At 45.3% G+C, this 26,365-nt stretch overlaps 1 protein-coding gene across 1 annotated transcript in view; it reads right to left on the bottom strand.

Annotated features, from left to right (window-relative positions):
• Positions 1 to 7,245: 7,245 nt before the first annotated feature.
• LOC134966901 (uncharacterized) overlaps positions 7,246 to 26,365 on the bottom strand; it is a 40,216-nt gene continuing 21,096 nt past the window's right edge. The window contains exons 4-11 of the mRNA XM_063943933.1: positions 26,330 to 26,365; positions 25,793 to 25,831; positions 24,168 to 24,233; positions 21,469 to 21,708; positions 21,299 to 21,379; positions 18,143 to 18,214; positions 9,277 to 9,370; positions 7,246 to 7,956 (exon numbers count right to left, since the gene is read on the bottom strand). Of these exons, the coding sequence (XP_063800003.1) occupies positions 7,902 to 7,956; positions 9,277 to 9,370; positions 18,143 to 18,214; positions 21,299 to 21,379; positions 21,469 to 21,708; positions 24,168 to 24,233; positions 25,793 to 25,831; positions 26,330 to 26,365 (683 nt within the window). The 3' untranslated portion in view covers positions 7,246 to 7,901. The remainder of the gene's footprint in view (positions 7,957 to 9,276; positions 9,371 to 18,142; positions 18,215 to 21,298; positions 21,380 to 21,468; positions 21,709 to 24,167; positions 24,234 to 25,792; positions 25,832 to 26,329) is intronic.

Genomic DNA, 26,365 nt, shown 5'->3' with positions numbered 1-26,365 from the left:
GTCCCCGGTGGCGGTGCGCGGTTGGAGGCAAAGTCCAGAGGCGGCTAGAGTCAGCAGGAAGGGGTGCAGGCAGAGTCCCGCAGGAGTCCGGTGACAGCAAAGAGCAGCATGGAACAGAGCACCACGCCATCAGAGGTATCCCGCCGCACAGGACAGCGCCGGGGGAAGGAGGAATGCGGCAGCTACCTGTTCCAGTAAGCAGAACAAAGCGTGAGTCAGGCCATTATGGTCCCCTGTGTTATAGCGTGACCCCCAATAGTGACAAGACAATACCACAGACCTCTACCCCCTTTACTGCCAGAGAGGGGACACCTACAAGGGAACAAGGCAGAGACGCAGACTTCTTACCCAGGAGGGAAAGTGGAGCCCTGTTATCCCCCTCCGGGCATTGTGTATAGGGAGACCAAGTGGGCGCATATCACCACGTGAGCCTAGGGATAGCAAGTAAGGGCCGGTTCTAGCCCTTGCCACGCCCTGGGCGAAAATAGGGGTGTGGCTTCATGCAGGGGCATGGTAAGTTATGCCCCCTGTAGCGTTTTGCCCCCATTTGTGCCCCCTGTAGAGTTGTGCCCCCATTTGTGCCCCCTGTAGAGTTATGCCCCCATTTGTGCCTCTGTTGAGTAGCGCTGCTTACATAAAAAAAAAAATACTTACTATCCCTGACCGCTGCTGACCTCCGCTGCTGACCTCCGCCGGCGCCGCTCCTCGGATCTATGGGAGAGACGTCATGACGTCTCTTCCATAGCACAGCGTAGTTAGACACTAGAGGTCAATTATGACCACTAGCTTCTGTGCCAGTCTCACAATGCTGTGCGGTGCGCACCGTACAGCAAAGGTCCTCTCCACGAAGAGAAACTAGACAGGTAGTGTGTAGTTCCCTTCGCAGCGGGGGGCACAGGGGGGGGGGGGGGGCACTGCCAAACAGTAGCAGATCTTGCCATGGTACGGCGCCGTCTGGATGGCGCCGGCGCCCTCCGTAAGGCGGTGCCCCGGGCAAAAATCCCGTGCGCCTGTAGCAAGATCCGCTACTGCTCCTCAGCCAAGTACTGCAGGACTGTCCCTAATTAAGACTGTACAAAGCTGTTAGTGGGAGGAAGGTCCCCCAACCAGTAGTGACTTTATCACAATGGAAGCTCAGAGAAGGACATTGAATACCATACCAAACTCTGACAGGGATTTACCGGACAATTGCACCATCTTGTGGTGGTGAATGATATTGTGCTAACCTGCTTTAAACTGACAGACAGTATACCAAACACTCCCCGCCTCAGCTCTCCGACCTCGGGACTAAATTGCTTAATAACTTTCCGGATAAACCTAAGGAGATTGGGGGTAATTCCAAGTTGATCGCAGCAGAAATTTAGTTAGCAATTGGGCAAAACCATGTGCACTGCAGGGGAGGCAGATATAACATGTGCAGAGAGAGTTAGATTTGGGTGGGTTATTTTATTTCTGTTCAGGGTAAATACTGGATGCTTTATTTTTACACTGCAAATTAGATTGCAGATTGAACACACCACACCCAAATCTAACTCTCTCTGCACATGTTAAATCTGCCTCCCCTGCAGTGCACATGGTTTTGCCCAATTGCTAACTAAATTCCTGCTGCGATCAACTTGGAATTACCCCCATTGTTACTTGGAGACTGTTGCACATCACTTGACGTGAAAAGCCCATTGAGAACATACAGTACTTAAATCCTGTGCACAGGTAACATTTCAGGACTTGAGAGTTATAGTAGTAAAATATACCTGGGTATTAGGACTATATGGTATACCATAATTGAACGTTATTACAATACTTGATATGTATAGAAGGTTAATGTGAAAAAGGAACTTACATTAATCTGCATTCAGATACCTGGTGTTGCACAGTATTAGAATTGTTGAACGGGTTTGGTGGTAGTGTTGTCTTGCACAGGGAGGAAACCCCCCGTAGTCGCGGTAGTGTATTGCCCAGCGTGCCAACCCATAGGTATGCATAGATATTGCAGCGCTAACCACCGATACCACAAAATACTGAATATTCAGCGTTACATGTTGTATGCCGTATGTGATACAGTTTTACTAGTGATGTATGTTTAGTATGTAACCACTTACCTGTTTGGCTGACGTAATTGCCATTGATGAAAGTTACCACTTCTGACCAAAGTTCAAGGCCACTACAATAAAACTGCAATAACTGTACAGGGTGTGGTATGGAAGGTAGATAGTAACTAGGTCGACAGTGTCCAGGTCGACCATTGTTGGTCGACAGTAACTAGTTCGACAGGGATGCTAGGTCGACAGGGTCTCTAGGTCGACATGGTATAGGTCGACAGTTGAAAAGGTCGACATGACTTTTTTCATGTTTTTTGGGTGTCGTTTTCTCCGTACAGTGACCGGGAACCCCAATTAGTGCACCGTGTCCCCTCACATGGCTCGCTTCTCTCGCCATGCTTCGGGCAGGGTGCCTCACTCCGCTACCGCTGCGCTTGGCACAGGTTACTATTCCCAATCGTAATCCGCGTGGATCGTTAAGTATGAAAAAGTAAAAAAAATGTAAAAAACTCATGTCGACCTTTTAACCTGTCGACCTAGAAACCCTGTCGACCAATAGTGGTCGACCTATATAGTGTTGACCAAGTTAATGTCGACCTAGACACCGGATCCTAGTGTACAAGGTTGTTCATGCTTTGAAAGTGAGAAGACTCCTGACTTAGTTGGAACAAAAGAACCGAAGTAACCCGACAACACATCTGCCACCGATTTAAGGTACATTGGGGGGTAATTCCGAGTTAATCACTAGATAAAAATGTTTGCTGCGCTGCGATTAAGTGAAAAAATGGCACTTCTGCGCATGCGTATGCGGCACAATGTGCACGCGTGAAGTACTTTCTCAACGGCCGATGTAGTTTCACACAAGGTCTAGCGAGGCTTTTCAGTCGCAATGGCGGCTGCAGAGTGTTTGACAGGAAAGGGGCGTTTCTGGGTGTCAACTGACCGTTTTCAGGGTGTGATCGAGAAAACGCAGGCGTGCCAGGAAAAACGCAGGCATGGCTGGGCGAACGCAGGGCGTGTTTGTGACGTCAAATCCTGAACTGAATGGCCTGAAGTGATCGCAAGCGCTGAGTAGGTATTGAGCTACTCAGAAACTGCACAATTTGTTTTTGCTGCCGCACTTCGATGCATTTGTTCGTACTTCTGCTAAGCTAAGATGCACTCCCATTGGGCGGCGGCATATCGCTTGCCCCACTGCTAAAAACTGCTAGCGAGCGATCAACTCGGAATGACCCCCTTTGTGTCCTCTAGAACTTCTGGGGGTTACATGTTGCACTATATACAAAGTTGCAGTATTCATACTTGCAAAGTGACCACCTGTTTTTTTTTTTTACTGGGTTTGGGACTACTATAGGCCCCATATAATTTCTTCCTAGTCCTGGTGATTACTTCCATCTGTCTTGCACCCAAAGTGCCCAGAGTCTGTTTTAGTCTTTCACCAATCTATCCTGCATCCAAGACAGAGGGCAAAATACCCAGAGAGGAGATTGGCCCCACCATGCTTGATTTAGCAGAACTGTAAGTGCATGTATTTCTACCTTATTATTGTTTCTAGGACATCACACAATTTCCGCAGTGCTGTACAGACAATATACAGGTAACAATGAAAACAGACAGCGTACAGTAACTGTAATCTGACATAACAATGGAATAACACAAAGCAAGAACCGACAAACCATGTAGAGCGCAGATTGGGTGACGGTTGGGAGAATCATCATATCCAGACAGGAGTGAGTCAGAGTCGCTGAGGGAGAGAAAGAGACAAGGAGCACTGAAAGCATAAACAGAAGGACCCTACCCATGACAGCTCACATGCTTAGGGGATAGATGAGCCAGCACTGAAACATGGCTCCCCCCCCCCCCCCCCCAACGGTTCCCTGTGGCACTGACACCCCAGAATGCATCAAGTCACATGAGGGGACATCGCTACCAGCAGGAGAGCGGCTGGATGCTATGGTTGCTCTGCACTTTGCAGGGTGCCTGCCTGAAGCACCCTATGGAAGATGAACTGGGGAGAAAGAAGATCAGGTAGAGGGAGAAGAGACTTAGGAGGTGTGGTAGGCTTTGGTGAAAAAATATGTTTTGAGTATTCTAACTTTATGTATTTAGAGAAATAAAACTTTCTTGTGTTCCATCTAGTCTAAGTTTCTTCAGTGATCTCTCCTGGCTCCTATCCTTTCACTTTGGTACAACCTTGGTGGGCGTTTTTGGATGGTAAGCGGGTGGCCAGCCGCAGGCGTGCTGTGGGTGAGTCGCAGTCAGCGACTTCATCTAAAGATGCAGTTGCACTGACCCAGAGGGCCATGTTCAGATTCTTCTCCTCCATAGGGCTGCGGTGACCGGTGGTGCATTTTAATGCACACAGCAGTGTATTAGCTCCACAGTAAGAAGCCCACAGTCCGCAGCATTATCATAAAGATGCTGCAACCGAGTCTACTGCTGACTCAGGCCCTCTGTGGATCAACCTGCAGCACTCATGAGCTACCCATATTGATCCATCTTCCCAGTACACTCATTCCATCTTTCACCGTATTGCAAAAAAAGTGTGTTCACCATGAGCCAGCACAGGGAATTCTCCATGTTCTACAGTTTAGGTGCCTTGTGCCAAACCTCCCACAAGAAATTCACACACAAGGACACCAAATCTAAAACCCAAAAAGTTGGTGTTGATTTTTATTAACATGTATGAAAATAAGATTTTTAAATAAAATGCTATATGATACTACTGTCCCTAGAATATAATTATCACTAAAGATCAAAACTTCAATTCACGGCTTCATAAATAACACCCACATTAATATGTATGCAGACCCACATATAAATCCCACACTCCTCTAAACAATATCACCAACCTCCGTAACACTTTAACTGCTAAACATAATCCAGATTGCCAAATCTATTCCCCCTTAACTAATCATCAATTTACTGATGATTCTTAACACTAAAACCTAATGTCACCTTACCCCAAAACTCTAATTCCCTTACCTAATCTATGAACACACTATAAACCCTTATTACCAAAATCCCAGTCCTTTACTCCCCTCCCTTTCACATTCACCTTACTCTCTCATAATTAATATTTAGAAGTACAGGACTTTAAATATAGTTCTCAACAGTCCTAACAATTTATGGCCATTCATTTGTTGGCACACTTTCTGGAATTGTTAGACCCAGACCATAGGGTAAAGAATAATGAACACAGTACTGTACCTTCCCAGAAATGCCTCTAAAGGTGTGTACACACAGTGAGATCCCTGCTATGCCCGATTTTGACTATACGATTTCCCTTGAACTCCCCCAGAGCCCAGATAGCACAGATTGTACAGATTTTGACTATCTGTGCTTGAGATTTTGTCTATGTACGATTTTGACTAAGTGCCAATTTTGACTGTACTCTGTACTAGATTGTACACTAGATAGTCAATATTGACTTGTCTGCACAGTAAATCTAGCCTTGCAAAACCGACCCCATGGGAGCGCGCATCGGGATCGAATTGGTATCGCAAGCTGCCTAGCACCATGAGATATGCACTGACTTTCCTTAAGATTTTGACTATATAGTCAAAATTTTACTGATTTATCTCACCCTTTGTACACACCTTAACACTTGCTATAAGTCTCTCTAGTATTATACTGGTGCAGCTTATACCATGAACAGAAGTATTTGTTAATACTTGTGACTGCCCAGTGGAGTGTTACCTCAAAAAAGTCCCTCAGATTTGACTATTGTCTAACTTATTGTGCATTATAAGTCTATCCACTAATGTATACATCCTACTGCCCAGAGTTTATTTTCTGCCACTGCTACCTCAAACAATTCTAGTGAGTCTTAGGATGACCAGTACAGACCCATGACTGCTGGTTTTCTTAGTCCAGTTTGTAGAGCCACCGATTCTCTGGGCTCCTTCTGCAGCTCTGTCTAAGACGCTTGTTCTGTAGCTACAGTTTTGTAATGACTCTTACAGTATATTTACTCAATTGCCAATTTTCCTCCACCAGCAAACATATGCAGTTACTTATTTTTGTATGTCCAAGAGATATCTGCATGAGTAAGTTCATTTGAAAGACCTGTCAGTGCTTTGGTGGATCAGAGGTGTGAAGTTCTGGTAATACAAACATAAAGTTTTACTTTTGCATCCATATTACATCCCTTTATACTGTATTTGTAAACGAAATCAGCATTATGTGTAATTTATGTTTACAGCTTGGATGGTGAAGATCAATTCATCCAGCTGTGTTGTGGTGTATTTTAAGGTATGTTACAGGTACAGTAGGTTAGAGTTTTAGAATCATGAAATAAATGATAAAAAAGTAGGAATGACAACAAACACAAAGGTAAAAATGCACAAAGATTTAATTTAGCGAATAGTATAGGTTAGCATACAGGTATGACATTTGAATTGGCACAAGGAATACCAGTATTGCAGGCCAAACTATTATAGACAACATTCATGACACTATTTTTTCCTAATTGTTAATTGAAGAAATTTCATCCCCTCATGTACTGTTTATCTAGATAAGAAAAACATATAATAGACAGTAGATGGCAGCATTACTCAAGCAAATTATAAACTATGTGCTTTTTACAGTAGGTGGCATTAGAACTGCATTTTAGCTTACACTAAAGAGTCCTGCAAACAATTTAAATTGTGTTTAATGCAAGACCAACACCAAATCATACATTCTAACCAAACAAATCATACGCACCAGATCTTTATATATGCATTTCTTCCATGAACACTTACTATGTTTGCTAAGAACAGATTATAATGTATATATGTGGAGTTAGAATATACTAAAAGCTGTCATTATAGCTATGTCTGCATTTATCACTGTAAACAAAATAAGAACATTGGAATACAGTAATTGTCTTTAAAGGACATTTTTATAAAATGGGCAAAATAAGCTAATGCTGATGGAAATTACTGTTTTTGCATGTGATAAGGCTTGCTATCACATAACGCAATGTATTAAAGGGGATATTACCATTGATAACAAACTCATTGACGGCCAGTGGAGCGTACAATCTGTGGGGCAGATGTATTAACCTGGAGACGGCATAAGGAAGTGATAAACCAGTGATATGTGCAAGGTGATAAAGGCACCAGCCAATCAGATCCTAACTGTTAATTTACATATCGGAGCTGATTGGCTGGTGCCTCTATCACCTTGCACATATCACTGGTTTATCACTTCCTTATGCCTTCTCCAGGTTAATACATCTGCCCCTATATTCCTTATCACGTGTACACAAATACACATTCAAGCTAGGGTTCATTTTGTCAGGAGCCAATTAACCTACCAGTATATTTTTGGATTGTGGGAGGAAACCGGACCACCCGGTAGAAACCCACGCAAGTACTGGGAGAATATGCAAACTCCACTATTGGACCATGGTGGGAATTGAACTCAAGACCTCAGGGCTGTGAGGCAGTAATGCTAACCATTACACCATCCATGCTGCCCATCTTTACATGCTTTTATTTTATTTTTTCCACATTAGTGAAACTAAAAAGTTCAGATCTGTGTGAGTTGGTGCATATATAAATGTAACTGTACAGACAGCTGCCACAAAGTGTAAAGTTGGCGCACGAGGCCATTGATTTTAAATGCTAGTGATAATGGATTTTTTTCAGCACAACGGAAAGTAGCAGTAAAAGAAAAAAAATAATGATCCTGCTTGTCATAATATGGCTGTAAATACTAAATAAGGTGCTATATGCTTCAGATGTGGTCCAGAAAAGTTCTGGGCTTTAAATGGAAAGCTGCATGCAAAGTAAAGACAAAAGCTCAAGCAAATAACTGGCATAATGACCCCGGATGAGATAATTATGGAGAAGACATTTTTGGTGACCAGAATCTTCAGAGCTGGTAAGCGGGCGTTTCACTACAGCGCTGGAATGTTAATCTCAACTCCCTGGAAAAAGAAAAATATAATGTACAATTGAAGCAACAATCTCTTATTATCTTCCAATTAGATTGGACAGGCACACTGCAATTTTCTGCATAGTGCATTGCATACAATGCAAATAAAGGCATGCTGAGACTTGTAGTTTCACCACTGCCAGGGAGAGCCAAGTTCCCTGCAACTGTATAAGGACACGGATAGATTTGTGACAAGAGAGGTTTTGCAAAGTTGATTTTGCCAATTTCCAACAATTAAGTTTCGTACCTCTGCAATGTAAGAATTCAAGAGAATTGGCCGCGGTTCTTGGAGATTACTGAGAAATATACAATGCTAGAAATATGGACCCAGCAAATGTTATGTCACCTCAGCTCCAGGGCCGTAACTAGGTGTGTGTTGAGGGGACACCGCACACAGCGCTGCAGGGTAGGTGGTGCTGTTGGTGGCACTTGTCAATGATCTGTTTTTAATTACTTTCACTTGCAGCTTCCCCCTTTTTGAAGCCCAGCATCTCCTGACCGCCCCTGTCTCCTAACCTGACCCCTTATGTCACTAATACCTATACAGCATTCATGAACTCAACTTGAGATTTCTTCTGAGTAGGATGTTTGATTAAAATTCAACAGGTTATAGGTTTGAATCCTGGGTATTGCAGTATATTGAAATGGGTTACTTAATAAAGGATATTGTTACTGAATAACAGTTGTGTCAAATTCCATCTTCCCGCAGTGGTCTATGAATGTGTTTGTAATATATATATATATATATATATATATATATACACACACACACACACACACACACACACACACACACACACACACACACACTATATATATACAGTAAGTGTACAACCATGTAAATCATTAACACTGCAAGATCCACAGGCCACGGAGCATCTGACACTTTCATGCACTGTTCTGTACACTGTGTATGTGTATGCAGTCGGAAAAGGGGTCATTTGTCCCACTCAGCAGCTGACCTGAGACCCACCAACAATCCTGGACCTGAATAATCAGAACCTGCTCCCCCCCCTCCTCCGTCCGCCCCACCACACACCCTTTGTGTGCCCCAGAGGGCTGGTGTAAGTGCAGATACTAGTGATATGGCGGACGGCGTAATATCATTGGACTGCGCAGCTCTTCGCCAACCCCAGCATTAGTTGATCGGGTACTCACATTAACTAATCATAATCGACACCAACGTGTATACAGTGCGCAGTTTCTTATACAGACATGCTGCAGGAGTTTTTATCACGAGACCCCCCAAAATGAGGTGATCTGTGGGGTTTAGTATAGATAAGTATCACTCTTCCAGATATGTCTTCCTTACCTTAGACTTACGTAGACAAAACTCAAACAGGCCAGCAAAGAAATCGGGAGTAAGAGACAGCCAAACATCCTCAGCCAGTATATCTCTGTACTGCCTAAAACAAGAGGAAAATTGTATTTTCCTGTGTTAGTTTAACATGGTATTCAATTCAACAAGTGTTACAGAACCAATCAGCCTCTAGTCATATATGTCCAATAGAATATTGCATAGAGAGATACATACACATAAAGCCTCAGAGACGCAAACAGCCCAACTCTAGGGGCCACTTCTGAAGAAGAATTAACTTAATTATAATTCTGGAATGACTGACCCCAGGGTTCTGAAAATGTGTCCCTAGAAAAGATTTCACTTAACATGTTTCCCAGAAATATTTCCATCCCTTTACCTCCCCCCATAGCCTAACACTCCCTTTCCACAGCTTAACCATAACCTACCCTCCCATAGCCTAACCCTAACCCACACCTCCAGTAGCCTAACTTTAGCACTATCCTCCTGTAGCCCTCTCCTCTCCCCCCCTTTAGCCTAGCTCCAGCCCATCCCTCTTGTTGCCTGATCCCCCCTCGACCAGACAGCCGCAGGCAGGCAGCACCACCCCTCCCGCCCTCCACACACCACCAGAGCCAGCTCCCGCACTGCAGCCGCGGCTGGGACCCACTGTCCCGCCAGACGCCGTCCACACAATGGACGAAGACAGTGAGGTTACAGGTCAGCATCACCCGCACCTGATTGCCGCCGCCATACGCATCAGGAGGGACGGGTGGCGCAGGAGAAGGCTTCCACCATCCCCAGAGACCCGGACTGCACGTCACAGGGCCCCTGGGCTGCCGGCCCCACAGGCCAGAGACGGGGGACAGCGCGCCTGCTACTGTGGACGCTGCACCAACCTCACAGGTAAGAGAGACTGCACAGGCAGCCCCGCGTCTCTGCGTCCTCTCCCTGCCGCTCCGCGCCCCCTCCCTGCCGCTCCGCATCCCCTCCCTGCCTCTGCGTCCCATCCCTGCCGCCCGCCTCTCTGCATCCCCTCCCTGCAACCCCACGTCTCTGCGTTCCATCCCTGCCGCCCGCATCTCTGCATCCCCTCCCTGCCACCATGTCCCCGACCTGCCTCTGTCCCATCCCTGCCACCCCGCATCTCTGCGTCCCCTCCCTGCCGCCTGCATCTCTGCGTCCCCTTCCTGCCACCGTGTCCCCTCTGTGCCGCCCCGTGTCTCTGCGTCCCCTCCCTGCCACTGTGTCCCCTCTGTGCCGCCCGCGTCTCTGCGTCCCCTCCGTGCCACCCCGAGTCTCTGCGTCCCATACCTGCCGCCCCGCGTCCACTCCCTGCCTCTGCTTTCCCTCCCTGCCCCCCCGCATCTCTGCATCACCTCCCTGCCACCGTGTTCCCTCCCTGCCAACCTGCCTCTGTCCCCTCCCTGGTGCCCCGCATCTCTGCATCACCTCCCTGCCACCGTGTTCCCACCCTGCCACCATGTCCCCTCTGTGCCGCCCCGCGTCTCTGCGTCCCCTCCCTGCCACCGTGTCCCCTCTGTGCCGCCCCGCGTCTCTGCGTCCCCTCCGTGCCACCCCGCATCTCTGCGTCCCCTACCTGCTGCCCTGCTTCCACTCCCTGCCTCTGCGTTCCCTGCCTGCCGCCCCGCGTCTCTGCGTCCCCTTCGTGCCACCCCGCATCTCTGCGTCCCCTACCTGCCGCCCCGCGTCCACTCCCTGCCTCTGCGTTCCCTGCCTGCCGCCCCGCGTCTCTGCTTTCCCTCCCTGCCGCCCTGCATCTCTGCATCACCTCCCTGCCACCGTGTTCCCTCCCTGCCAACCTGCCTCTGTCCCCTCCCTGGCGCCCCGCATCTCTGCATCCCTTCCCTGCCGCCATGTCCCCTCCCTGCCGCCTGCATCTCTGCGTCCCCTCCCTGCCGCCCCGCGTCTCTGCATCCCCTCCCTGCCGCCCGCATCTCTGTGTCCCCTCCCTGCCACCGTGTCCCCTCCCTACCGCCCCGTGTCTCTGTGTCCCCTCTCTGCCACCCCGCATCTCTGCGTCCCTTCCCTGCCGCCCCGCATCTCTGCGTTCCCTTCCTGCCGCCCCACATCTCTGCATCCCCTCCCTGCCGCCCGCATCTCTGTGTCCCCTCCCTGCCACCGTGTCCCCTCCCTACCGCCCCGTGTCTCTGTGTCCCCTCTCTGCCACCCCGCATCTCTGCGTCCCTTCCCTGCCGCCCCGCATCCCCTCCTTGCCGCCCCGCATCTCTGCGTCCCCTCCCTGCCGCCCCGCATCTCTGCGTTCCCTTCCTGCCGCCCCACATCTCTGCATCCCCTCCTGGTGCCCCGCGTCTCTACGTCCCCTACCTGGTGCCCCACGTCTCTGCAGGGGTAAAGGGGCTCAGCCCCTTCCGACGGTGTGAAGAGCGCCCGTAGGGCGCGATGAAGCACCTAGTTGTATATAAACAGAATAGATCTTTAAAATCCATACTAGCGCCCAGTCATTTGGGAGAAGAAAAAAGGAAAAAATCCATACATACAGGTCTCGAATGGTTACCCATTAAACCAATGGGATGCTTCAGATGTGGGAAATCCCGATGCATAACCTGTACACATATGCCAAAAAAGACCACTGTGCTAACACTAGCATACACCAAAAAGCAATATTCCCTCAGAACATTTATGAATTGTGACACTAAATATGTATTTACTCACCCGTGGCTGCGGCCTTAGGTACGTAGGAAGGACAACAAGACCACTACATGTTAGGTTCATGGAACACCGCCGGAACATTATAAAACAATATAATCAACATAGTGTTTCCTGTCACTTTAGTCAGGCTCATGCAGGGGATCCGAGAAGCTTATCAATAGTTTGCATTGAACATATCATATCGACACCAAGGGGAGGTGACAGATTCAACAGACTGTGTTGTAGAGAGATACACTGGATGTTGAAATTTAATTCTCTCCATCCAGATGGACTAAATGAAAGTATTAGAACTGAACACCATCCCCTAAAACATGTTGAGTAGAAATTTAGGATAAATGTGATCTGATATACCTTTCTTTTAGTAATACATAGTGGTCACATAAACCCAGTAGTTTATTACAGAGGATATAAAACATCAATATACCTCTGTAAAGTCTAAATGTGCTATATTTTCTCCCATTTCCCCCTCCTTTTCCCACCTCCATTTTTAGCCCCATTGGGAAATTGTATTGAGATATTGGATAGGACAATAAGAGATATCCTGATAAATTGATAAGAATGGTATATATTCTGCACATGTATACATGTGCACAGTATCAATTGGTGTGCTACGTGTATCAATGTGCGGATTACAAAGACTAAATAGAATAATGTGTAGACTCATCTCATTGTTGGGTACCTATTGATTGACAGCCTATGGGGTATATGCAATTAGCGGCGAATCGCGGGAAATTATCGTCCGTTTTTCAATTCGACACAATTCGACAGGTCAATTTCGCCAAGTGGTTTCCGAAATTGACCATATTCAATGAAAAACAAATTCGACAGTCCCGCGGGCGAAAAACGGCCGATTTGACGGATTTTGACCCGTTTTTTAAAAAACGGGAACCCCCCCCCCAAAAAAAATGGCGTGGGGTCCCCCCTCCAAAGCATAACCAGCCTCGGGCTCTTCGAGCTGGTCCTGGTTCTAAAAATGGGGGGAAAAATGGACAGGGGATCGCCCCTATTTTTAAAACCAGCACCGGGCTCAACGCCTGGTGCTGGTGCAAAAAATACGGGGGACAAAAAGAGTAGGGGTCCCCCGTATTTTTCACACCAGCATCGGGCTCCACTAGCTGGACAGATAATGCCACAGCCAGGGGTCACTTTTATACAGCGCCCTGCGGCCGTGGCATTAAATATCCAACTAGTCACCCCTGGCCGGGGTACCCTGGGGGAGTGGGGACCCCTTCAATCAAGGGGTCCCCCCCAGCCACCCGAGGGCCAGGGGTGAAGCCCGAGGCTGTCTCCCCCATCCAAAGGCTGCGGATGGGGGGCTGATAGCCTTGACGAAATTGAAAGAATATTGTTTTTTCCAGTAGTACTACAAGTCCCAGCAAGCCTCCCCTGCAATCTGGCACTTGGAGAACCACAAGTACCAGCATGCGGGAGAAAAAGGGGCCCGCTGGTACCTGTAGTACTACTGGAAAAAAAATTCCCAAATAAAAACAGGAGACACACACCTTGATAGTAAAACTTTATTACACACTGCTGACACACACATACTTACCTATGTTGAGCCGCCGACTGCCACGTCTGGTCTCCGACGATCCGGGGTACCTGTGAAAAAAATTATACTCACCTGATCCAAGTGTCCAGAGATAAATCCACGTACTTGGCAAAATAAAAAAACGAACACCCGACCAAGCCGGACTGAAAGGGGTCCCATGTTGACACATGGGACCCCTTTCCCCGAATGTGCCGGGACCCCACGTGACTGCTGTCACTGAGGTCCCTTCAGCCAATCAGGAAGTGCCACGTCGTAGCGCTCACCTGATTGGCTGTGCGCGTCTGAGCTCAGACAGCACATCGCACAGCTCCCTCCATTACTTTCAATGGTGGGAACTTTGCCGTCAGCGGTGGGGTTACCCGCGGTCAGCCGCTGACCGCGGGTGACCCCACCGCTAACCGCAAAGTTCCCACCATTGAATATAATGGAGAGGCTTTGCGATGCGCTGTCTGACAGCTCAGAAGCGCAGCCAATCAGCAGAGTGCAAGGATGTTGCGCTCGCTGATTGGCTTAAGAGACCTTTCAGTGACAGCAGTCACGGGGGGGTCTCCCTGCATTCGGGGAAAGTGGTCCCATGTGTCAACATGGGACCCCTTTCAGTCCGGCTTGGTCGGGTGTTCGTTTTTTTATTTTGCCAAGTACGTGGATTATCTCTGGACGTGGATTTATCTCTGGACACTTGGATCAGGTGAGTATAATTTTTTTCACAGGTACCCCGGATCATCGGAGACCAGAAGTGGCAGTCGGCGGCTCAACATAGGTAAGTATGTGTGTGTCGGCAGTGTGTAATAAAGTTTTACTATCAAGGTGTGTGTCTCCTGTTTTTATTTGGGTATTTTTTTCCCGGTAGTACTACAGGTACCAGCGGGCCCCTTTTTCTCCCGCATGCTGGTACTTGTGGTTCTCCAAGTGCCAGATTGCAGGGGAGGCTTGCTGGGACTTGTAGTACTACTGGAAAAAACAATATTCTTTCAATTTCGCCAAGGCTATCAGCCCCCCATCCGCAGCCTTTGGATGGGGGGGGACAGCCTCGGGCTTCACCCCTGGCCCTTGGGTGGCTGGGGGGGGACCCCTTGATTGAAGGGGTCCCCACTCCCCCAGGGTACCCTGGCCAGGGGTGACTAGTTGGATATTTAATGCCACGGCCGCAGGGCACTGTATAAAAGTGACCCCCGGCTGTGGCATTATCTGTCCAGCTAGTGGAGCCCGATGCTGGTGTGAAAAATACGGGGGACCCCTACTCTTTTTGTCCCCCGTATTTTTTGCACCAGGCACAGAGCCCGGTGCTGGTTTTAAAAATACGGGGGATCCCCTGTCCAATTTTTCCCCGCATTTTTAGAACCAGGACCAGCTCGAAGAGCCCGAGGCTGGTTATGCTTTGGAGGGGGGACCCCACGCCATTTTTTTTCGGGATTTTACCATCCATTTATAAAAAAAAAGAAAAAAAAATATTTTTAAAAATATATAAATAATACTTGTGCCTCCAAAAAAGACAAACCAAGTACCCAATCCCTTCTAATATAAATAGATATGCTATTACCAATAAAAAAAAACACCAAAAAAAACATGTTTTAATTTTTTTTTATTAGTTTCACCCACCAAAGTGTGGCGGATTGAAAATGACGAATTTACTGTCTAAAAGCACTGTTGTCGAATTTCCAAACGTCAATTGAATATACTTTTGTCGAATTGCAGCATTTGTACCATTGCAGAAAAGTCGAATTTGACAAAAGTCGAATTTCCAAAAGTCGAATTTTTAAAGTCCGTTTTTTTGACGGAAAGTACTGAATTGCATTGACAATTTTTTTGGGGGGGCAAAAAAGTCCAGTTTTTCGCCAATTTCGGGAATTCGACCGCAATTGCATATACCCCTATATGTATAATGCCGTTTTTTTCTATATTATGGATCCTTATCATAATGCCTATTTTCTTTAAATTTATATTTATGCTTTTATCTCCATTAACCTTAGACCTCTAGAAATGCAAATAATGACTTCTAAGCATTTGTTATGTGTGGGGTGTCTGGAATTCAACTATAATAATCAAATGTTTTTCAACTATATATTCTTTATAATTACCTCTATCTTTATCTCCATCTATATGTTGAATTTGTAATGTTCTAATTGTCACCTGTGGATATTCTTAGTATTCTCTAAACCTAAACAAAAATATAGTACTATTATGTGCCGTGGATATATAGATATCTTTATTATAAGGGAGCACTTCCTGGGTTTATGCCGGTCTGGAACGCAAAATTAGCTTGTGGAACGCAGCGCTATTGTGGTTGAACATTTAGCATGACAGGATAGGTCCCTCTGAAATCATGTGACTAGAACACATGATACTGAGCTCCGTAGTGAGGCCGCAATGAGAGACGACATGCCGATCACATGACCGGAAGCGATCACGTGATCGGAATAAACCAGTGACTAAAAGCAACCCTGATGGTGATGGGAAAACCAGATCACGTGGCCGGACACGGTCACGTGACCAGGAAGTGCTATTATGTATTTCCTATTTAAATAGGCTTTTAAAACACTGTTTTTTGGGTAATGGAATGCTTATTGTGTGGGCTGTATAATGGGATTGCCTTCTAGATAAGAATTTTTATGTTTATTTGGGACATTTTAGAATAATTAAGGGAGTATATAAACCCCAAAGGGAAGCCTGAGTGACACATGCTCCTGAGGAAGCTTGCAGCCATCAGACCGGCGAAACGCGTTGAGCCAAGGACACTAACCACATTGGAACCATTATCATCTCCAATACTAATTGTACTCATTAAAGATAATGTGTCTATTTTTGTGATACATTTTTATTTTTAATTTATATGTTTACTAAAATTATGTGAATTTTTTACTTTAAGATTTTATTGTCCCGTATTGGTCTTACAGCCGGCACCAGTACACCTCCTTTTTTTTTTTGACCTTGTGAATGCCTCTGCCTTTCAATCAGCAGGAGGCATTAGCACTGTGCACACACGCGGTGCAACTGCTGCATGCCCGCAGACTTCACAGGGCCTCAGCATGCAAAAGCAATCATACCCGAGTTCCATGCTGAATGTACTAAGCTCCGGGGTGAGATAAAGTGGACAGAGATAAAGTACCAGCCAATCTGCTCCTAACTGCCATGTTACAGGCTGTGTTTGAAAAATGTTACAGTTAGGAGCTGGTTGGCTGGTTCTGTTTCTCCCTCCACTTTATCTTCGTCCAAGGCTAAAGGCCCATACACACTTGACGATGCACACATCGTTAACGACCGTCGTTAACGACTTCCCTTGAACTTCCCTTGAACAGCTGAGCAAACCACATGAGCATACACACTACCAACGACGAAAGATGAAAGACCAAAGACGAAAGATGAAAGACCAAAGACGAAAGATGAAAGACCAAAGACCAAAGACCAAAGACCATAGACCATTCATCGTTAAAGCATCCAAGCTGAACAGTTTATTAAAATAATGAGCTGGTGAACAGTGGCTTGGTCGTTGGTCGTTGGTCTTTCACACCATACACATTCAACGTCGTCTCTGGTCGGTAACGACCATAGTGGAAATTGAGCATACATGCTCCACAGATGAACGATGGACGTTAACGTCCCGCGGGGCCGCGCATCGTTGGTCGTTGGATGCATACACACTTGACGATATAATGAACGACGTCGTTCATGAGGGCTGAAATGAACGACATCGTTCATTTTATCGTCAAGTGTGTATGGGCCTTTAGTAAATAGACCCCTCCCAGATAGCAGGTACTGAGAAGTGCGCATTGATCATTGCAGATGCGCTGGTGAGAGAGCTGGGACGTGTGCGCAGGTGGAGGTTACGGCACGGGAGCCTGTTTTGTTAAAATTTCTGTGTCATAACACTGGTCCTGTGTTATCTTGTGTTATCTAGATATATTATTTAACTATGGCATTTTGTAGTCATTGAGTACTGCCCTTTAGTTTTAACAATGGCCCTCATTCCGAGTTGATCGGTCGCAAGGCGAATTTAGCAGAGTTACACACGCTAAGCCGCCGCCTACTGGGAGTGAATCTTAGCTTCTTAAAATTGCGACCGATGTATTCGCAATATTGCGATTACTAACTACTTAGCAGTTTCAGAGTAGCTTCAGACTTACTCTGCCTGTGCGATCAGTTCAGTGCTTGTCGTTCCTGGTTGACGTCACAAACACACCCAGCGTTCGCCCAGGCACTCCCACCGTTTCCCCGGCCACTCCTGCGTTTTTTCCGGAAACGGTAGCGTTTTCAGCCACACGCCCCTGAAACGCCGTGTTTCCGCCCAGTAACACCCATTTCCTGTCAATCACATTACGATCGCCGGAGCGAAGAAAAAGCCGTGAGTAAAAATACTTTCTTCATAGTAAAGTTACTTGGCGCAGTCGCAGTGCGAACATTGCGCATGCGTACTAAGCGGATTTTCACTGCGATGCGATGAAAAATACCGAGCGAACAACTCGGAATGAGGGCCAATGTTTCAATCATGACAAAAGACTCAGTATTGAGCCAAATCCAATATATGGAACTACCAAAGCTTAATCCCAGGATGAAGCCATATATATATATTTATCTTTTGTTTGCTTCTGTAAATGCCCCCCATGTGATACACAGGTTTATTAAGTATAACGGTCTGAATACCTGCAGCTTTGCTGACCCCATTCCACTTCTGTGTGTTTGTTTTATTCCTGTCCTCCACGGACAATTTCTTCCCTATAAATACAGAGATGGTATAAATACAGAGATGTTTTCTTCATAGCAGAGATTACATTTATATAATTCACAACTTAACATTGTAAGGCAAATACCTGCGCTGATATAGTCTATAAAGAGTCACTACTACACCGGCGTATTCTTATAGTAACAGTTTTGTTTATTTTTAAAATGACATAACTATTTATCTCACTCACAGTATAAATGACCATTACACATATCAGGAATCTATTTGTTACTTGTTATTGCAATAATTACTATTAAACAGCTACAGTGTGTCAAAGGATGAACTTAACCATTTGCAGAATATCACTATGGGAGGAATTCAGTTAGTTGCAAGTTTGGTCCTGTGAGACAAATGCAATACATATTTGCTCACATTTCTTTTTAAGAATACATTTGGGTGTTTTTGTTTGCACTCCCCTGAGCAGGTTAAAAGGTAGGGCAAATCTTTATTTTTCCCCATCATGACTAATTAGGCATTTGGAAGTTTTCAATTGACATAAGTGGGACAATAATTTTATGTCATCATTGAGGTTTGAAAAATAATGACCACTAATTACCCCAATATCACCTCTTTCATTAGTTTATGCACCCCAAATGTAATGGAAGTATTTATTTCAATGTAAAATAATTCATTTTTCACATTTTATTTAATTAACGTTTAACATTTTATTTCATTAAAGTGGCCTCAAATCAGTGCCGTAACTAGACATGTGCAAGAAACAGCATTGGCGCCCCCCTACCACATCATATTTAAAATAGGGCCAGTACGTGCCGTAGGCGTGTGCCAAAATTATTGGGGTGTGGCTTCATGCGGAAGAAGCGTGGCCACAAAATAATACCAATTCATAATATGCCACACTGTAGTGCCACTTACACATATTATGACAGGCAGAGTCCCCCTTTTACACATTTCGGCAGGCAGAGTCCCCCTTTTACACATTTCGGCAGGCAGAGTACCCCTTTTACACATTACGGCAGGCAGAGTCCCCCTTTTAACATTATGACAGGATAGGTCCCCCATTTACACACTGTGGCAGGCAGAGTCCCCTTTTACACATTACGGCAGGCAGATTCCCCCTTACATCCCCACCGCCCTTAGAGTGTAGTATAATGTAGTGTAGTGTAGTGTAGTGTAGTGAAGTGTACTGTAGTGAAGTGTAGTGTAATATAGTGTAGAGTGTAGTGTCTGTGTAGGCACTTACGTGAGATTTACATTCTTCCTGCGCTGTTGCTGGCTCCTGTACAGAACTGACTCCTCTGCAGAGTCTGTACACTTCACAGACAGAGAGGGGGTGGGCCGCAGGAGCGCAGAAGGACAGGGGGGATATCGTGTCCAGCGCTGCTGCTGACTTTACACAGTGATCATCTGCTCCAGCTGGTCGGAGCTTGGGGCTGCTGCGGGTGCCAGGCACAGGGGAGTGGGAGGGCAGCCGTCAGTGGGAGGGATATGCGGCCACTCAGTGTGTATGTGGACGGTGCGCTGTGGGTAATGCACCTTCTGCACACACCTGGTTACGGCCCTGTCATTAATATTCAGTTACAATATACTGCCATACTCGGGATTCAGACCTATAACCTGTTGAACTGTAACCAAACACCTTACTCATTGAGCTATTTGATCCTGCATAAATACTATGAGCACTATATGAAGCTACTGGTACTTTGTAAAAAAATTTATCAGTATTGCAATTGAGCAGGTCGATGTAGTGTGCATCCAATCTCTTGCAGTCACACAATAAATAGATCTGTTTAGCCGCAATGCTGATAATTTTTTCACAAAGTACAAGGTAAACTTCAAACAGTTAGACTTCTCTAGCTTAGAATTCTCTACCTTTCTATGTAAGGGCAGATAGCTCAATGAATAGATTGTCTGACTGCAATGTCACAGGCAATGGGCTCAAATCCTGGGTATGTAAGCATCTTCAAATGTAATAAAGGACAGTGTGACTGAATAACAAAGAAATCTCAAGTTGAGTTCATGAATGCTGTATAGGTATTAGTGACAGAAGGGGTCAGGGTAGGAGACAGTGATGGTCAGGAGATGCTGGGCTTCAAAAAGGGGGGAAGCTCAAAATGAAAGTAATTAAAACAGATAATTGACAAGTGCCACCATCTGCGCCGCTACCCTGCAGCGCTATGTGCGGTGCCCCCTCCGCACACACCTAGTTACGGCCCTGCCTCAAATTACCCCCAAATCACCTTTTCTCATGCTTTTTTTTGCATTTTTCATTTAATTCTTTTATAATGAAACAAAATTTGTAAGCTTTTTACATTATTTTACATAAAAATTTGCACAAATTAGCCATTTGACTGATCCAGTACTTTCCTTAATGTCCACTAACAGCCTTATTGTAAGTCCGACTGTTTGCAGTCTCTTTTACTGTGAATCCTTTAAAAGGGCATAAATTCATCCCATTCACTGAACCTATGCATGCTCAGTAGACTCTGGCATTATGCGGGTGAACAGGTCTAAACTGCGCATGTGTATGGACCGCAATGCTTAGGCGTGTTGCACGGGTACAAAGCGGATCGCCGCTCAGTGATGGGTTTGTGCAAAGAATCCATTCACATGGGCAAGCAGATTGACAGGAAGAAGCCGCTTGTGGGTGTGAACGTTTTCTGGGAGTGGTTGGAAAAACGCAGGTGTGTCCAAGCGGGTGTCTGACGTCAATTCCGGCCCCGGACAGGCTGAAGTGATGCAGCGGCTGAGTAAGTCTTGGACTGTGTAGAGACTGCAGAAGATCTGTTTGTAGAGGTCTGATACACATGCGATCGCACACCTGCACAGCTAAAATACACTCCCCCTGTAGGTGGCGACTATCTGATCGCAGCAGTGCAAAAATTGCCTGCTAGCGTTCAGGTCTATTAGGCCCCTGATACAACTATTTGCTGTGAGTCACAGACTGTATTACAAAATGTTATTATACATTATATTCTCTATCAGACTATAATACAACCCAATATGGTTTACCCTGGATACAGACCATTAAGCATTTGAGGTTGTAAAACACAAAGGTTAGATATTGTGTCAGTGTCCAATATTGCGTTCTAATGTAATAAAAAATAATATTTTCATACCTTCTATGTTTACATTGCGCAGCAAAATTCCACGCTGTGGCATTGACTCTTCAGTCTGATCCTCCATGGACGACTTACACACTGCAGTAACAACATCTGTATTAGGTGGTGTTACATTGTATATTTGTGTTCACTGATTGGCTAGTATTCTGTTAGGAGACAGTTCTTACCTGTGGAACTTATAGCAACATGTGTACTGGGTGTCCTCCCCCGCCCATGCTCTACAAACAAATCGCCATCAGCTTCTTTGCCATAGAAAATTCTCAGTATCGATTCATTCCTGAAGCAGGCAGAGCAGGACCCAAACATTGGAGTTTTCTCTGGGCAGAGGACTGGCTGTGTGAAAACTTGAGACTGGTCATTGTTGATAATTTTGATGGGAAAATCTGTCACCAGGACTTCACAAACATCTGAAACAGAAGAGACAGGAGAAGATATAGGGGCAGAGGAGACATGGGGGTTCATTCCAAGTTGATTGCACACTGCCGATTTTTGCTGAGCTGCGATCAGGTCTCTACTGCGCGTGCATCTGCACAGCAATGCGCAGGCGCGTCGTATGGGTACATTGCTGAGCTATGGATTTAACGAAGAATCCATACGCACAGCCGATCGCAAGGAGATTGACAGGAAGAGGGCGTTTCTGGGAGTGGTAGGGAAAACGCAGGCGTGTCCGGGCATTTGGAGGGCGGGTGTGTGACGTCAATTCCGGCACCAAAAAGACTGAAGTGATCGCAGCGGCTGAGTAAGTCCAGAGCTACTCAGAAACTGCACAAAATGTTTTTGCAGAGCGCGTCTGCACAGGCGTTCGCACACTTGCAAAGCGAAAATACACTCCCCCGTGGGCGGCGACTATGCGTTTGCATGGCTACTAAAAACAGCTAGCGAGCGATTAACTCGGAATGAGGGCCATGGTGCAGTTACCAATAGCAACCAATAAGCTTTTAAGTATCATCTATCTATTGCAGTCTACAAAATGATCGCTGGAATCTGAGGGGTATATTTACTAATATGGGAGTTCTATTTAAGATGGGATGTTGCCCATAGCAACCAATCAGTTTGTACTTCTCATTTATCTAGCACCTTCTAGATCAGGCATGTCCAAACTGTGGCCCTCCAGCACTACATATCCCAGCATGCCCTGACACAGTTTTGCTGTCAGAGAACGCTAAAGCTGTGTTAGGGCATGCTGGGATGTGTAGTTTCTCAAAAGCTGGAGGGCTGCAGTTTGGACATGCATGTTCTAGATGATAATGCCTGTAATCTGATTGGTTGCTATGGGCAACATCCCATCTTAAATAGAGTTCTCATCTTAGCAAATTTACCCTTGATTGCCTTTAGTGGACAACTTCACCAATTGTCCTCTGCAGATCATTTGAAACTTCAACCCCTTAGGGGGGAATTCAGTTGTCCATGAAATCACATTTTTGTGATCAAAACAGGGCTTTTATCGTGAACCGCTAAAAGCCGCTCATTCAGTTTGCAGAAAATTCCCCATGACAATTCTCCATAGGTTTAATGCAAATTTCTTTTCACCATCTCCTGAGCAGATGAAAATTTGTGGAAAATCCGTTCTTTTGAGGTAAATATGATGGGATTTGGTTCAGAACCCCTGGGACACCTCCCTGAATGACAAATTAGGTACTTAGAAGATTTAAAAAAAAATTAATTGGCCCAATAATTTATAATAATACATTTTGGTATGGACAGGTATAATAGGTGCTTTGTGAGTGGGATCAGTGTTTTTAGGCTTACAGGTAGGAGTAATCAGTCGGGGGGGGGGGGGGGGGGGGGGGGGGGTTACGTAAAAAGTGGCTTAAAATGACCCAAATCTACACTTATACCCATTTTTATGTAGCCCTAATGTTTAATGTAAACACTTATTTTGCTGGAAAACACTTTCTATAAATTTTTCACTTAAAAAAAATGCATATAATGGCAATTTGACCCAATTTACGTTCCCCACATACTTTTATTTTGACGCCTAATACACTTCTATTGTTAGCCTGTATTATTTGGGCTTTTGGGGGGTAAAGACAGACTTCCCCATTTTCACATGCATTTTTCTCTGGTTTTGCTGGCAAGAATTATCGGACAAATCCTGTCTTTGCACATTTGCAATTGGTATTGCGAATACTTGATAAAAGCCAATTTCGTGGCACTTTTGTGCAAAAAGTTGATCCACAAGAAATTAATCATGGACAATTGAATTCCTCCCTTAGGGGGACATGTACTAAGCAATGATAAAAGTGGAGAAGTGAGCCAGTGGAGAAGTTGCCCATGGCAACCAATCAGCTGCTCTGTGTACTTTTCTAGTATGCAAATTATAAATGTTACGTCAATGCTGACTGGTTGCCATGGGCAACTTCTCCACTTTTATCACTGCTTAGTAAATCTCCCCCTAAAATCTGTTAAACAGAACTCTTTAAACCAGACTTATGGGATTCTATTTTATAGGGGAGATGTACCAAGCCTTGGAGAGAGAAAAAGTGGAGAAACTGCCCAAAGCTTCTACCTAACATTTCAAAGACTGTGCTAGATAAATGAGAGAAGCTGATTGGATTCTTTTGGCAATTTATCTCTTTCCAGGGCTTGATACATTTCCTCCTTCAAAACTTTTTTTTTTTAACTCCACGCTGCAATTATATGGGAATTCCACCTTCCGATGGCATTGTCATCAAGACACATTTATTTTGCCATTAGATGAGACAACAGGTCCACTGAGATTATTTACTGTAGCATCCAAAGGTGACCAACAGAAGAACATATGAAAGAAAAAAGTTGGAGTTTCCCCATTTATCTCCATTATAAAGATTAGAAAACACAATCAGTCCCACTGGATATGTTTCCATAACTTTACTGTTTCCATTACGTGTTGTGTCCTCTGACTTCCGATGGTTCTCAAGCCCCTCCTTCACGGATGGCTTTAATTCTGAAACTGTAAAGATATATGTGCATTAGTGATCAGACATCTACTGTACCTATTGTGTTGTGTTAACAGGTGACAATCAGTGAAAAATAAGATATATACAGTAATGTGCATAAGTTTTAGGCAGGGAGGCATTTGATTGGCTCCAAATTTATTCTGCAGCAGGACAACAACCCCAAATATGCAGCCGATGTTATTATGAATTATCTCCAACGTAAAGAAGAACAAGGAGTCCTGGAAGTGATGACATGGCCCCAACAGAGCCCTGATCTCAACATCATTGATTCTGTCTGGGATTACATGAAGAGACAGAAGGATGTGAGCAAGCCTACATCCACAGGAGATCTGTGATTAGTTCTCCAAGATGTTTGGAAGTACCTCCCTGCCGAGTTCCTTTAAAAACTGTGTGCAAGTGTACCTAGAAGAATTGATGCTGTTTTGAAGGCAATGTATGGTCACACCAAATACTGATTTGATTTACATTTCTCTTCTGTTCATTTACTTTGCATTTTGTTAATTGATAAAAAAATAAACCATTAACACTCCTATTTTTGAAAGCATTCTCAACATGTTCTCCAAATCTGCCTAAAACATTTGCACTGTACTGTATATATCTGGGTTCTACTGGGCATGTTTGAACTGTCTAGCTGGGTTGGCTATGGGATCCTGAGAGCCAGGATATCGACAGTCAAAATACTGATATATTTTGGTAAATACTGTAACCCTTACCCTCCCGTATACTAAACCCACTCCTCCTGCAGCGTCAGGGCAAGATCTGGTGGCACTCTAGTGAATTTGTGTCACACTGAGAGCAAAGCTGAGTAAGGACTACAGTATACTGCACATGTCAGAGTCAGAATACAGATTCTTGCGGATGAGTGTGACTCACATTCAGGCCCCGGGTATGTAAGTTCTGCATGTTAAACAATACCACTCATTTTGCAATATTGTCTTCTTACTCAGGACTGGCCATGACCAATTTGATGCACCAGGTAAGATTCTGGCTGGTGCCCCCCCCCCCCCCCCCCCCTCCTACCACCACCAATGTGGAATCCACCCGAGAAGGAAACATGGTCTCATGGCCAGGTGTCAGTGTCTCCAGACATCAAGCCTCTCCCCACCCTGTGCTTCCAGCTATCAAGTCTCTCCCCTTTGTGTGTCTCCAACCAATTTTCACAGGAGTCTAATCAGATTCTAGCGATCATTTGTCTAGTACAGTATATTTCACATGATAGCTAGAATGTGTCATTATTCTAATCATATCAACATTTCATCAGTGTTATAACATGATGACTTCGAAACCTCTTTGAAAAATGTTGGGGTATATTCACGAAGCAGTGAAAAGTGTGGAGAAATTGCACATGGCAACCAATCAGCTGCTTCGTACAATTGTATAGCATGCAAATTATAAATGATACTTCAATGCTGATTGGTTGCCAGGGGCAACTTCTCCACTGGCTCCACAGTTTTCACTGCTTCATGAATAGACCCCATAATTCTGCATTGGATGAAAAACAGTTCTAACACTTTAACAATTTTAACAGATACATACAGTATCATGGACTTACCGGGATATGCAAGACTCGGCGCGGTCAGTTGTGTCAGAACTGTAAAGATGGGATATGTGTTAACAATAGTAATTAATTTATACATCATGTAGCTAAGAATTCTATTTGAATGGACCATTTACTCAGATTACCCATACGTTAATGTCAGGGGTGTTACTAGAGAGAAGGAGGACTGTGTGCAGGCTCCGTCTGACTGCGCCCCACCCCCCTCCCCCCTAGCCATCCGCACTGTACAGCTCTGGGTATTAGGATCCCTGGGAGAGGACAGGAACGTTTGCCACTCACACTGAAGTACCAGGTCTGGTGCATTTCCCACCTCGTGACCCCGTGGCATGTTAGACAATTAACGTCCAGTGCCAATTGTCACCATGCCACATGACGGGAGACAGGCCATTCACTAGGAAAGCTTTCAGGAGTCCTGATTTCAACACCGTTTAGAAACAGGGGACCCCAATATCCTGACCCCGTTATACATACCATCATTTTTTTTTTAAATAACACAATTAAAAGTTGACTTATCCTTTAACGGGTGCTTACCGATTATACTCAGATGGAAGATTTTCCTTGACAGAC

Source organism: Pseudophryne corroboree, chromosome 10, assembly GCF_028390025.1.
Source record: "Pseudophryne corroboree isolate aPseCor3 chromosome 10, aPseCor3.hap2, whole genome shotgun sequence".
Classification (NCBI taxonomy): domain Eukaryota; kingdom Metazoa; phylum Chordata; class Amphibia; order Anura; family Myobatrachidae; genus Pseudophryne; species Pseudophryne corroboree.
This window is presented reverse-complemented; position numbering and strand designations above follow the sequence as displayed.